This window comes from Paramormyrops kingsleyae, chromosome 24 (assembly GCF_048594095.1).
Source record: "Paramormyrops kingsleyae isolate MSU_618 chromosome 24, PKINGS_0.4, whole genome shotgun sequence".
Taxonomy (NCBI): Eukaryota; Metazoa; Chordata; class Actinopteri; order Osteoglossiformes; family Mormyridae; genus Paramormyrops; species Paramormyrops kingsleyae.
In genome coordinates this window covers 23,826,566-23,840,881 of record NC_132820.1, presented here as the reverse complement: position 1 = coordinate 23,840,881, position 14,316 = coordinate 23,826,566, and the positions used below count along the sequence as shown (strand labels likewise).

At 41.3% G+C, this 14,316-nt stretch overlaps 1 protein-coding gene and 1 long non-coding RNA gene across 2 annotated transcripts; both read left to right on the top strand.

Moving 5' to 3' along the window:
• Positions 1-404: 404 nt before the first annotated feature.
• Positions 405-3,035, top strand: LOC140582226 (uncharacterized). The gene is made up of 3 exons (XM_072706454.1): positions 405-2,320; positions 2,504-2,688; positions 3,007-3,035. Exons 1-3 carry the CDS (start codon positions 1,872-1,874, stop codon positions 3,033-3,035), a joined length of 663 nt encoding a protein of 220 aa, XP_072562555.1. The 5' UTR covers positions 405-1,871.
• A 4,634-nt stretch (positions 3,036-7,669) lies between these two features.
• On the top strand, positions 7,670-13,580 carry LOC140582307 (uncharacterized). The gene is made up of 5 exons (XR_011985238.1): positions 7,670-7,881; positions 8,332-10,431; positions 10,703-10,809; positions 11,032-12,411; positions 13,315-13,580. It is a non-coding gene; the product is annotated as an uncharacterized lncRNA (long non-coding RNA).
• The last annotated feature ends 736 nt before the right edge of the window (positions 13,581-14,316 follow it).

Sequence of the window (14,316 nt, the reverse complement as noted above, 5' to 3'; positions counted from 1 at the left end):
CAAACATCACATTGTAGGGGGTAGACAGGTCAGGAAGACAGGGGATATAGGAAGAACAGAGAAAACAGAATTACATGAGAAGAGAGGAGGAGAATTAAAACAGCCCCCAGACTGTACTCCAGTAGGGAGGACATTGTAGGAACAGAAAAAACACATAGAACATAAGAACATAAGAACTATACAAACGAGAGGAGGCCATTCGGCCCATCGAGCTCGCTTGGGGAGAACTTAACTAATAGCTCAGAGTTGTTAAAATCTTATCTAGCTCTTATTTAAAGGAACCCAAGGATTCAGCTTGCACTACGTTATCAGGAAGACTATTCCATACTCTGACTACACGCTGTGTAAAGAAGTGCTTCCTTAAATCCAGTTTGAAATGTTCTCCTGCTAATTTCCACCTATGGCCACGAGTTCTTGTATTTGAACTAATGCTGAAGTAACTATTCGGTTGAACAGCATCCAAACCTGTTAGAATCTTATAGACATGGATCATGTCTCCTTTGCTTGAGGCTGAACAGATTTAGCTCAAATAACCTTTCCTCGTATGACATTCCTCTAAGACCAGGAATCATTCTTGTGGCCCTATGCTGCACCTTTTCTAAGGCCGCAATGTCCTTTTTAAGATATGGTGACCAAATCTGCACACAATATTCTAGGTGAGGTCTGACCAAGGAATTGTATAATCTTAGCATTACCTCCCTTGAAAGGTTACCCCCGAAATCACAGAATACACCTCAAATATTGAAGACCACAATGCAGTCATACTTGGACATGACCAAAAAGTGTGAAAGAGAGTAGCAGGTGCTTGTCTACATCTGTCACAAATAGGATTAACCCCCGGGTAAATCTTGGATAACTAAACCCCAGACATGTGAAGTCTATGTACAATCTTGAACTGAATGAGGCAGTGCCTCGCACAAATAGAGGAGGAGTGGATTCTTTGAAGTATGTTAGACCATTGACCATCATTAATAGTTGTACCCATATCCTTCTCCCAATTTACTTTTACTATTGTCAGTGAAGAACCTTCCATGTCAAATATATTTGTGTACAGCTTTGAGACGGTTCCCCTAACCTCTGGCTGAGTTTCTATGATTGAATCAAGAAATGATGTCTGAGGTACAGTAGTGAAGGAAAATGACTGACGTTATTCTGTGTGAAATGTCTAACTTGTAGGTATCTGAAAAAGTGATTTGCTGGCAGAGCAAACTCCTGTCTAACCTGATCAAATGACATGAAGACGCCATCCTTATATAACGTCTTAATATTCAACACTCCATTTTTAAACCATTGTCTGAATGCATTATCTAATAGAGAAGCTGGAAATAGCAGGTTGGCCATGACAGGGACGTAAACAGACATGGAGGCTAGGCCATAATGTTTACGAAATTGAGACCAGATCCTTAGTGCAGGGCTTAAAGTATTCCGGCACCGTGCCGGATCTCCGGCGTGCGGCCGTGAGGAAAAAAATAATAATATTTTAGAGCCTGCGCATGCGGTTTAATATTTTCGAGCCAATTTATTTCACCTACCAATCATATGAGAGGAACGCAGCTTTAACTAACGTTACAAGCCTATCAGAAGTAGAGAAGGGCGGGTCCTTGCAACACGGTATGATTGACACCCATACGTCAATGTCACGTTAGCGTTGTCGGAGAAAAAAAAATGGAGCGCAAGTTTATGAAGCCTGGGGATGATGTCCTAGCAATTTATAAAGGACTCAAAAATAAATGGCGCTGGGCGTGGATTGAAGAAAGTAGAGATGGCGAGCCTTTTGGCAGTTGGTTCGCTTTTTTGATAATGAAAGCAACAGAGTAATAACACAACATCTGGCAAGCAGAAAAGTCAACATTGCAAATGCCCCAAACCTTATGCTGGAACTTAAAGATGTCATGCAGACTTATGGTCTTGAGTGGAGACAAGTTACCAGCATCCTCCTTGACAACTGTGCAGTCATGAGAGGAAAAAAGTCTGGCCTTGAAACTCAAGCAAGGAAGGAGAACCCATACCTCCTTGATGTATCTGGAGACACCGTGCACATGGTTTCCAATGCTGCCAAGGCCCTCATGAGTCCGTTCAGCACAGAAGTGGAAAATTTCTGCTCCGATGTCTATTATGATATTGAGAAGTCACCAAAACAGAAGGAGATTTTCTCAGAGTTTCAGAGTCTGCTCCATCTTCCTTCCAAGAGCTTGATAAGACCTATTAGCAACAGATTTCTTCAGATGCTGGAGGTGTGCACCAGGCTGAATGAACTCATGGATGTACTGGTGGTGCATTATTACTATGTGCTGGATCCAAATGAAGAACACAAATACAGGTAATGCTAATCATTTTGTAGTATAAATTAAGTATTTTTTAATGTGCTGTCTCTGCAGTTAACTATTTTTATTGTATTATATTGCATGTAGAGTGATGTGCTAGTTTAGTGTTGTTAGGTTTTATGTAGGAATAAGCAATGAAAATAGCCACAGTGGTGTGTGTGTGTGTTTGTGTGATACAGAAGGCTTCTTAACGAAGTGCTGACGAGATATGCACTAACAGTTGAGGAAAAGACCAGAATAGAAATTCTTCAACAAGAACAAGCCACAACATCCCGAATGGGAACACAAGCCAACCTTGACCGGAAGGCACGAATCTCTGTGTTTGAGTTTGACCGATTCAAAGTCACGGTCGACATGTTCAGAGGTATCTTGTAGCAGGCTAACTTGTGTAGGCAAAAACTTTAGGCTAAATGTAATGAAAGTTAATAACAGTTGTTGTTTTTTACAAAGGGAACAGCCAGGTCTCTACTACAGCAATCATAACCAGCTTTAGAAGTTATGCAGAGTTATATAGAAGTGTTCAAATAAATAGCAGTTTATAGTTAAAAAAAAAGTGAATAAAGTGAAATTATTTTTAATCAGTATGTTATTTCCATATTTCAAATGTAATGGAAAGATTAGACATTCAATTCCAAGGCAAAAAATGTAAAATACTTTATTAAGTCTGCATTTTTTTTTACAGGAAATGAAGAAAAGGAATATTTATCTTAAGAAAAAAATATAGCAGTGTTGCGAATTTTTTCTTTTCTCTTCAGCCACAAACATTGACATACACTTAAAACATTTTAAAGATTTAACTGATAACATCTGATTATGATCTGATTAAAATCTGACAAAAACAATGATTATGCACCAAAATATTACTTCAGTAATTTAAGTTAAGTTAAATCTTGAAAAAAAGACTTTCAACATTTCAGGGATTTTTAAAAAAAATGCAACATGAAAAACCAATGGCGCGCTTGCTGCACGTGGAGATGGTGGCCCTAGTTCGAGAGCTCCTCAGCAAATTTATGAAGCTGGAAGCCATCCCACTGAGTGCAAAGGATATCATCAAGGTTGATGTCCGGAGTAAAGATTTGCAACTATAAGACAAAAGGTTGTCTGTTGGAAGATACTGCTACTCTGCACTAAACAAGGCCCGTGTGGAGAGGAAGATATGGGTGAGAAACATTTACAACTCTCTCAGATAAGGATACATGAAGTCATCAGAGTTCCTTCTCAAAAACCTTCCTCTGGACAACAAGATAATCACCTCACTTTCTGCACTCACTCCCTCTCTGATTCAAGATGACTCCATCTGTGGGGCTTTTATCACATTAGGAGAGGCCTTGCCTAATGTGGTCGCACCAGAAGAGATTGGTCAGGTGGAGGAAGAGATACGGGCGTACCAAATAGAGGTGGACCTGGTAACGTGTGCCCAGAACTACATTGAAGAGGAAGGCCGAGTTGATGTAGATTGGTGGAGCAGAGTTGTATCCATGAAAAATCCAGAGAGAGGTGTGAGATTTCCCATTCTGGGTCAGCTGGTCAAAGCACTACTTAGCATTTTCACAGGCCCCCTGGTTGAGGGATCATTTAATCTCATGGGTGATATTCTTGAAGCAGACAGATGCTCCATGAATGTGGAAACTTATGAGAGCCTTGCAATTGTAAAATCCACGATTAAAGCAAGGGAGTGGACAGCATCGGCAATGACAATAGACCAGCCATTAAGGTGGTCTTGCCTGTCATCGTATCAAACATATCAAAAACATCTGCAGAAAAAGAAAGAGGCACAACAGGCACAAAAGAAGAAAAGGGTGAGTGAGGCAGCAAGGATTCACAGATGGCAAACAAACTCATACAGCAGGCCAGGAATATCGCTGGATCAGCCAAAGCCTCCTCTAGACGAGCCAAACACTCATCCTCCTCCACTGGACCATCCAAACCCTCACCAACCTCCTCTGGACCAGCCAGACCCTCACCAACCTCCACTGTACGATCCAGACCCTCACCAACCTCCACTGGACCATCCAGACCTTTTTCAACCTCCTCTGGACCAGCCAGACCCTCAGCCTCCTTCTCTGGACCATTCAGACCACAAGCAACCCGGCAGCAGGGAGCCCCCCCCCCCCCCCCCCCAGGCGCAGACCGGGAGAGACCCACCCCACCACGCCCGATGAGACCCCAGCTAGCAGCCAAGGACGGGACAACCCCAGACCCCCCGGCAAACGGGGAGCCGGTCCAGCCAGGCGGGGTGACCCCCGCCCCCCGGCCACCCCAGGCCCCCCCCCAGGCGAGGCAGAGGCTCCCCCCACCGCCCCCCCCAAACCACCCCACAGTGTCCGAGGGCCCCGCACCGGAATCGCCAACGGCAGACAACGACCCACCCCCACCAGGCAACGGGCCCGGGCAGACCAAGCCCCCCAGCATGCGGGCGACCACCCGCCTGGGAGCCGGAGCAGCGGCCCCAGCAGATAGAGCCCACGCCCCCAAACCCACGCACCCCAGGCGGAACCCAGAGGCCCCACCCCCCGATCCCCCCCCAGCGCACCACCCACCCCGGGGGGGCAGAACCTCCCATCCCCCGCTCCGCCCCCAACAGGCCAGGCCAGCGGCCACCCAGAGACACTGACCACGCGCCCTCAGCCAAGAGAAACACCAGAGGACCCCAACAACCCAGCCCCCAACCCGGGACGGTGACGGCAAGGCCCCACCACCCGTGACGACATTACATTAAAAAATTAATTATTGGAGTCCAACTGTCTTCAACTGTCTTCATCGATCAAATGATTTTTCTTACAGGCAGACATCCTCTCCATGGAAACATAATCCAAGAGTAGATTTTTTAACAGATTTATGTTTAAATTCTCTTTTGACTTCCAGTTCAGGAGGATTGTTTTCTTAGCAACGGTTAGTACTGTGAGAAGCATGCAAGATTTATTCGTGTCCATATTAGTGTTAGTGAGGTCCCCAAGCAGGCAGAGTGAGGGGGAGGGTGGGATGGGATGCCCTAGGTGTGTAGATGAGTCTTCACAAATCCTTTGCCAGAATTCGTTGACCGGTGTGCAATACCAGAAAGCATGCAGGTAATTATCTGGTGCATCCTTCTTACAAGTTAGGCATATGTCAGTATCTCTGATACCCATCTGGAACATCCTCTGCCCTGTGTAGTGTGTTCTGTGTAAAATTTTGTACTGTAATAGCTGCAGGTTGGAGTTACTTGGCAGATGAAATTTAACACAGATAAATGTAAGGTAATCCATGCAGGGAACAGAAATATTCAGTACAGATATTTTATGGGTTCCACTGAAATAAAGGTAGCTGATTACGAGAAAGATCTCGGTATGTATGTTGATGCTTCCATGTCCCACTCTCGCCAATGTGGGGAAGCAATAAAAAAGGCGAACAGAATGTTGGGTTATATCTCTAGATGTGTGGAGTTTAAGTCAAGGGAGGTGATGTTACACTTATATAATTCCTTGGTAAGACCCCACCTAGAATACTGTGTGCAGGTTTGGTCACCATACCTCAAGAAGGACATTGCTGCCTTAGAAAAGGTGCAACGAAGAGCTACAAGAATGATTCCAGGTCTTAGAGGAATGTCTTACGAGGAGAGGTTAGCGGAACTGAATCTGTTCAGCCTTGAGCAAAGGAGACTAAGGGGGGATATGATTCAGGTCTATAAGATTCTAACGGGTCTGGATGCTGTTCAGCCAAATGACTATTTCAATATTAGTCTAAATACTAGAACTCGTGGCCATAAGTGGAAATTAGCGGGAGAACATTTTAAAACAAATTTGAGGAAGCACTTCTTTACACAGCGTGTAGTCAGAGTATGGAATAGTCTTCCTGCTATTGTAGTGGAAGCTAAAACCATGGGTTCCTTTAAATCAGAGCTAGATAAGATTTTAACAACTCTGAGATATTAGCTAAGTTCTCCCCAAACGAGCTTGATGGGCCGAATGGCCTCCTCTCGTTTGTAAATTTCTTATGTTCTTATGTTCTTATGTTCTGATTCATTCGAAAGGTATTCAAGGAAATTTGCCTCCAGAAGTTAGTGTCTGGATTGATGAGCAAATCCCTTTCCCATTTGTGGGTAGGGAGTGAGAGCGTTGTATCAGATTCTGCTAGATGCACGTAAATCCTAGACAGTAGTTTTTTAGTTGGAGTTATTAAAAAGTTTGCTATTTTTGGTGAAAGCTCCAGATCTAATTGCTTACGGCACCATCTATTATGTATTATTGATTTAAGTTGAAGATATTCTAAGTATTTGTTTTTCTCAATGTTATAAGTTTCTGTAATTTTGTCAAATGATATCATGCAATTGTCTTGGATTATATGTTCGAGGCGCTTGATTCCTTTATTATGCCAAGCCAGGAAGTTTATCACTTTTTTTATTTAACAGGATGTCAGGGTTGTTCCAGATGGGTGTCAGTTTGCATGGGACCAGTGAAATCTGGTTCATTCTATTTGGTTCACTGAGAACTATTTATAAGCTATCATCAGTCCAAGGAGTGACGCCGATGTTTCTGTTCTGCCTTATTTGCTGTATCTGTAGTTCCGCTTTTTGCCAGCAGGCTGCGCACAGACAGCGTTTCTGTGGGCAGCACATTGTATGTTGTTAGATTAGTATTTCATAACTGGACTGCAGGGCATTGCGTAAAATCATTTTCTGCAGTAAGTATTGGAGTGTTTATAAAGGATCTTTTTTTAAAAATAAATAAGTTTCTCACAAACACCTCCCTTCATGACTGACTGAAATATCAAGGATGAAAGTGATTAGGATCAGCTCAGAGAGCGCATGCCGAGCTGTTGCTAAAGTAGCAGCAGTCAACTTTAAACCAATGTTAAACAAATACTAGTTAATACTGAAAACAATCAGTCATTAAAATTAAACACTTGCTAAGCTGTGTTTCCTTTAACAATATAAATGTTATAGAAAAATGGAAACCCCACGCTCTCCGCGAATATTAATCACCAAGATTTATAAAAACCGCAACTGTACTGAAAAATAACGTTGCTTATGAATGTTGGCAAGTAAAAAAGTATTTGTACTTTGTGATCAAGTGCCATTCTTGGCACATCACACAACGACGAAATGTGTCCTCTGCATTTTAACCCATATGTCACATATTAGTGGGCGGCTATATTATTTAGCTTCATTCTTAAAATAATAATAACAAAACCATATGAAGCCAGGTCTATAAAGCTAAAGTACCATAATGATTTGAAGCTATTATAGAGCGTAATTTGTAAAGAGGGAGACATGAACCTTACAATAAGTGTGTGTATACCAAAGTGGGCAGCTGTCTCTTTAAGACGTTCCTGAGTGCCGAAAGGTAGGGTGGGAGTTTTTTTTCCGGCGGGTTTTTCTAGACAGAGGAAGGCGGGTAAAGAGAGCGGAAAGAAGAGTGAACGGCAACTTAGAGAAATAAACGTATATATCTACATATATATATATTTGTGTAGATATCAACGTTTAGAGCACTGTTTATTTTTTTTGGCCGAAGCATACAATTGCAGCAATTAGTGGATAGAAAGATTTTGGTGCAATTGCTCTCTTTTGGATATCCTGGTAGGTCAATTTACCTGTTTGGTTAAATGTTAAGGAAAATATAGATATAGGGATCATTAGTGTGAAGGAAAAACAGTCAGGATATGAATGTGAACCTTTGTTGATTGTGTGGTTGATTATTTTCTTTGCTAATGTATCATTTTTTGTAGTTGTATGTAAAATGCTAAAGCTACCTATAAGGCTACTTGCTAATTGATCGGAATACGTTGACTGTGATATGGTGTTATTCAGTTTAGCCACCCTGTTAGTACCATTGCAGGTTGAAATGTTTATAATGTGCATATATAAATATATACATGTATATGTGTATATTAATGTTATTCAGGAAATCTGTATAGTATGGCCTAATGTGGATCTGAGATTGCGCTGTATGTTAATGGATGATTGAAAAAAATATAATTTTGTGTGATGTTTAGGTAAGACATCTAACTCTCTGTACTTTGTGTGCAGACTGTTTTTTTTGGATTTGATTCCCTTCCGAATTCAGTATTTTTTCGACCAAGGAAGATCGCTTGTTTCACAGAGTCGCCCCCTCTGCGATGAACTGCGCAATGTAACAAGTTTTTTGCACCTGGAGATTTTTTTCTTTCCCAGCGCTTTGTGAAGACATCCTCAAGTGTTGCAACGGGGGTTACTATAAATGGCAACGCCCCTGCAAAGGTCGGGAGTGGCATCCACCTCCCCAGTGGACACGGGGATCACGGGGATCAGTGGGCGGCAGTTTGGGAGAAGATTGCAGCCCTCGAAGACGAGGTGGACCGTTTACGGTCCGAGATCTCCCAGCTTGCTGGTGCCCTGACTGACCCAAATATGCCCCGGAGCAGTTCGGAGACCACTGGGACTCCTCTTATAGTCCCCACTTCAGCTCCAAGCTGTTTCCCTCCCCCTCCTCCTCCTCCACCGCCTCCTCCTCCTCCGCCTGCTAATATCCAGGGCCCGAAGCAGAAGACGAGTCATCGTCAGGGAAGTGGCGCAGGACCCACCAATGGCCCCAACATGGTGGATGTTCTGGCGGAGCTGCCGCACATTAAACTGCGCCCAGTGCTGAGGTCGCCAGGTGGGACGCCAGTGACGAGGAGGGGACTGACGCAGGGGACGCCCATGCCCTCAGAGGACATTGCTGCCATCTTAGCAGAGGCTCTGAAGAAGAAGTTCAAGCAAAAGATCCACTCTGATGTAGAGGTCGACCGATATATCCGCCGGCCGATATATCGGGCCGATATTTAGCATTTTTTAATGTATCGGCATCGGCCGATATCCGAGTGCACGTCCCAGCAAACAAGGGACATCCAGAGGACGTCCTTAGGTCGTCCGCAATACGTCCCTTTTTTGGGGATGTCCTAAGGACGTCCTTAGGACGACCGTGTTATTATGAACACTAAAGAAATCCTTCAAAAGCAAGTTGTTGTGACAGTTTCCAGGAATAGCATTTTAAATAAATAATTTTATCTGAAGTACTTCCTTTTATTAATGTTCCATCAGGATGTCCAGAACTCGTCCTTTGAGGACGATTTCCGGACCAAAAGAGGACATCCTGAGGACGACCTAAGGACGACCGTGTTACTATGAACAATAAAGAAATCCTTCAAAAGCAAGTTATTGTGACAGCTTCCAGGAATAGCATTTTAAATAAATAATTTTATCTGAAGTACTTCCTTTTATTAATGTTCCATCAGGATGTCCAAAACTCGTCCTTTGAGGACGATTTCCGGACCAAAAGAGGACATCCTGAGGACGACCTAAGGACGACCGTGTTACTATGAACAATAAAGAAATCCTTCAAAAGCAAGTTATTGTGACAGCTTCCAGAAATAGCATTTTAAATAAATAATTTTATCTGAAGTACTTCCTTTTATTAATGTTCCATCAGGATGTCCAAAACTCGTCCTTTGAGGACGTCCTAAGGATGACCCAAGGAAGTCCGTGTTACTATGAAAAATATAGTAACAAAAAGAGGTCGCACGGTTTTATGTAACGGTTTATTAACTTGATTTATTCTTTTTTTTTGTGGTCTAGCTCTCTAACAATTATAGAACTATAGGAGTGAAGCCCGTTCTTCTGTGCCACTATGAAAAATAAAGAAATCTTTCAGAAACAATTTATTATGACAGCCCGCAGGAACAGTATAAATATATAAAAACTGACTGGATATGCATGGCTGTCGAGTGAATTGCATGCTACATGCTAGTGAATTGCAGTCAGATTCAAACTTAGGCCAGCTGCGTTTTAGGATTGGTTGCTATGGAGACGCTTTTTGCGGCTCGCGCTCCCTCGCTCACCCTCACGCGCAGTTCAAAGCACTGTCACGGGTAAGACGCGACACTCTTCTTTGTGCATAAAACTTTAATAAAATCATATTAACGTGTATAAAGTCATAAAATACGATGGGTTGAAACACATTTAGGCGTAATCCTACATTATTTTTTAGTGTCATTGGTATTAAACCGATTAAATCAACATTTAAAAGTCCTGTCAGAATGAGCTAACGGTATCGCTATGAATTTTCTAGGACGAGCTGAAGAGATATGTATCGCCTGTGCTGACATTCAGGTATGTTCACTAAAATTGTCAGTTTATCACACAGTATCAAAGTACGTGTTAATTGTTTATATTATTTATGTGTAAAGGAAAATATTGCTGTATTTTCTTACATAAGCTATAGCGTACTTTTGGTCATTCGAGTGCAACTTCCAAAGCAGGGCTCTTAAAGGAGACATCACCCGCTAATGCTACCGCTTAACCATGCAGCATTACAACTATGACCCGGTAACATATAATAAGAGAGGCAATTTAGTGTTTAAAAGCTTGTGTTCTACTTCAGGAGCCCACCAGAGGTACAATCCGAAGGTCACGGCCTCTGCAATTGAAGATGCTATTGCAGACTTATTACGGCGCACACCACACAGAGAAGGTGGAGATAAACACAAGGTAAACATTTAAATGACATTTCATATTCAGTGCACTTATCATTGCATGTCAACCTATTACTATTACTTTTTCAGTGAATTTTCTATTTGCATACAAATTGTATAATTGTATAAATTTGTAGACTTGTAAAGATAGTTGCCACATAATTATTTAGTTTTAATTAGCAGTAATGAAGTAATCAATGGATTGGGATCAAACATTCCATAAATGCTTTTGTTACAGGGCACAGGTTCTGAAGTAAGGACGCAATATCCGGCCATCGATACTGATGACTCAGAATGTTCACAAGAAGACCATTAAAATGTGTTGCCTTAATATTTATGTTCTATTTTTCTTAATGCCATTTGTTAAATTAGAAACTTAAAGAAAATTTCTAATGTTCTTACAATAAAAATATATATTTCAACGAATTTCAAAAAAAAAATTCAAAGAAGGTCAAAGCTGAAGGATATCCTGTGGCTGTCCTCTGGACATCCTAATGGAACATTAATAAATAGAGAAATACTTAAGACAAAATTATATCTATTTAAATGCTATTCCAGCAAGCTGTCATAATGAATTGTTTTTTAAGGATTTCATTACTTTTCATGAAAGAATGAATGAAAGTTACATTATATAGAACTATAGACACCCAAAGTGCTTTATAGATGCAATAGGGAGCCACTTCAGCCACCTCCACTGTGTAGCACCCACCTGGATGATGTGACATCAGCCGTTCTGCCCCATTACGCTCACCACACAGTAGCTAAGGTGGTGAAGGAGCAGGAGAGAATTTACCAGTTAGATAAAGGGGATGATTAGGAGGCCAGATTTGATAAGCCACCTTAGGTAAGATTTGATAAGGCAACAGTGGGCAATTTTAGCCAGAACATCAGGGTACCAACCCTACTGTTTGGAAAGATGCCCAGGGATCTTTTATAACCTGGGACAGTCAGGACCTCGGTTTTATGTCTATCTGAAGGACGGCAACACTTTACGGTACAGTGTCCCCATCACTGCACTGAGACATTGGGATCCACACAGACCACAGTATGGGGTAACCTGTTGGCCACAGCAGCACGTCAGTAACATGGTCATCCTAAGAATGTACCCAATAAAGGACATTGAGCTGGCCCTCCAAAGGACATCCTCAGGCTGCCCCTTGTTTATGTCCCTAGTATTACTGGTAAAATGTCAAATATTAATTATTTAGAAAAAGGGATTTACGTGGGCTTAATGCCCATAATATGTTCACACAATATGTCCTTAAAATGTTCCCGGAAAGTCCATAATATGTTCTCGGAATGTCCATAACTGGTCCTGAAAATGTCCTTAAAAGGTCCATAACTGGTCCTCTAGACGTCCTTAGGACGTCCTTAAAAGTCATCCTAAGGACGTAAAAAAAACTTTCCATCAGGACGTCCTTTGAGGACAAGATCCGGACCAAAAGAGGACGTCCTATGGACGACCTAAGGACGACTTGCTGTTTGCTGGGACTACGCCGATTTTCAGACAGGCACGTCTGCGGGCAGCCCAGTGTTATTGTTGCTGTGGAACACGTGACCCATGCTGCCTTGCGCAGGACCACAGCCAGAAGTTTTGGAAGAGTCCTGGGATAAAACGGTAAGGCTTAAATTCTGATCTTTCAATGACCTGTTTATTTAAGTAGTTTGCTATGAAATGTTCCTTTAAAAGAAACCGCGAATTACGCTATTGGGAACTGGGGTAATGATAATGAGCCTTCAACCAACTGTAGCTTACAGGTAACATTAAGGATCATTGATTCTAATAGAGTTCGTTTTGTGCGCTTATTGGTGGGCTCACAGACGTTTTTTAATCGTTAAAAATCATTTTAATTGTTAACATTTTAATTATTACCATATCAGCCCGATGTTATCAGTTATGTTTTTTTTCTTGTGTCGGAGAGTTTCACTCTGTGAGTGTGTGGGGCGGAGCAGGCAGCTCTCAAATACTGCAGCGTGTGTGAGAGTTGCATTACTCTGCCCTGATCACAGACAGCGCCGTCCTCGGAGACACAGAGCTGCTAAGAACAATGCATGGCGGAGAAAAGTGTTTGTTCGAAAGCGTGGTTACCATTTACTTGAGCTGATGCTGACAATGGTCCTTCTGTGCAACTTTTTTTCATTTGAGACCGGAGATTCAAACAATTTGTCAGACGTCTAGATAAAAAGTGCATGACTTTGCGCAGTTAGTTTCCTCATTAAACATGTCTATCCTTTATACGGGCTTATACGTAGACAACGTCACAATCACTAGGGGCTTATGTTGTCCTTGCATACAAGGCTGTGCAATACGACAGTTATTTTATTTTATTTTCCGGGATCACTAGATTCTGATTGTGAATTTGGCTTTAAGCTATGTTTGTTTTTTGTGTTTTTTTTTTTCTTCAAAATGTATTAGAGTGTAATTGTTTTAATGTGCATGGAATACTGGAATTGTAGAATTAATTGAAGATGAAGGTACTATAATAAAAATTCTAACCTTGCATTTATTCTTCTGTTTTAGTAATTGCTGTCTGATGGCTGAACAAAAATCTAATCCTGTATGGCAGCATTTCACAAAGCCAACACCAGGAAAAGCCAGGTGCAATATCTGCAGCAGACTGGTGAGCTTGGGAGCTGAAGAATGAGTTTGCTGCTAAAGAGATTCTAATGCTGCTATCTTTATTGTTTATAAGTTTAAGTTGTTTATAAGTTGTATTGTGTTTTTGTTATTTAAGTTTATATTTAAATTTACACAAGTCAGTATTCAATAAATGCTAAGTTGAGAAATTTTGTGTTTCGTTTGTTATTATTAATGTGATATTTTATCATGCAAATAGAGGGGAAAACGTCCAATTGTCGGCCAAAAAATATCGGCAGCATATATCGGCCATCGGCTGACCCTGACTCCTAAATATCGGCATCGGCTATTGAAAAACCCATATCGGTCGACCTCTACTCTGATGAGTAGGAGCAGCAGGCCTCTGAGCCCTTAAACTTTTTTTACTTAAATTTTTTATACTTATAACATTTTTATACTTATAACATTTTTATACTTATATCATTTTTATACTTATATACTTTATATACTTAAACTTTATATACTTATACTTTGTGTACTGATTCTATATACTTATTAATAAATAATATATTTATATCACTATTATTTTTAAAAGAGTTGCTGATTTTGTAATACTGCTGCAGCATTCTCCACATGCTAATCACTGCCCCACATCGAATTGGCACTTTGATCTGCCACATATCACTTCAGTACCCCCTGTTGAATGTTGCATCGTATGTTGTTAGATATCTCGTAGTAGTAAGTACTTCATTATTAGGCTGCACAATATTGGAAAAGATGTATTTCTGCAATGAGTATTGCAGTATTTATTTACATTTAAAATGCTTAAAACAAACCAATTTCTCACAAACACATCTATTCATGAGTGATTTAAACGGCAAAGATGAAAATGATTAGGATTAGCTCTTATGATTAGCTCTTGCCAAAATAGGGCTTGTAAACTTT

What these genes read in the sequence shown, in the direction of transcription:
- LOC140582226 (XM_072706454.1), top strand. Translation starts at nt 1,872, where the DNA reads ATGCTGGAACTTAAAGATGTCATGCAGACTTATGGTCTTGAGTGGAGA. An exon ending in AATGAAGAACACAAATACAG is followed by an intron (nt 2,321 to 2,503) that starts GTAATGCTAATC and finishes TGTGTGATACAG; the next exon opens with AAGGCTTCTTAACGAAGTGC. An exon ending in CACGGTCGACATGTTCAGAG is followed by an intron (nt 2,689 to 3,006) that starts GTATCTTGTAGC and finishes TTTTTTTTACAG; the next exon opens with GAAATGAAGAAAAGGAATAT.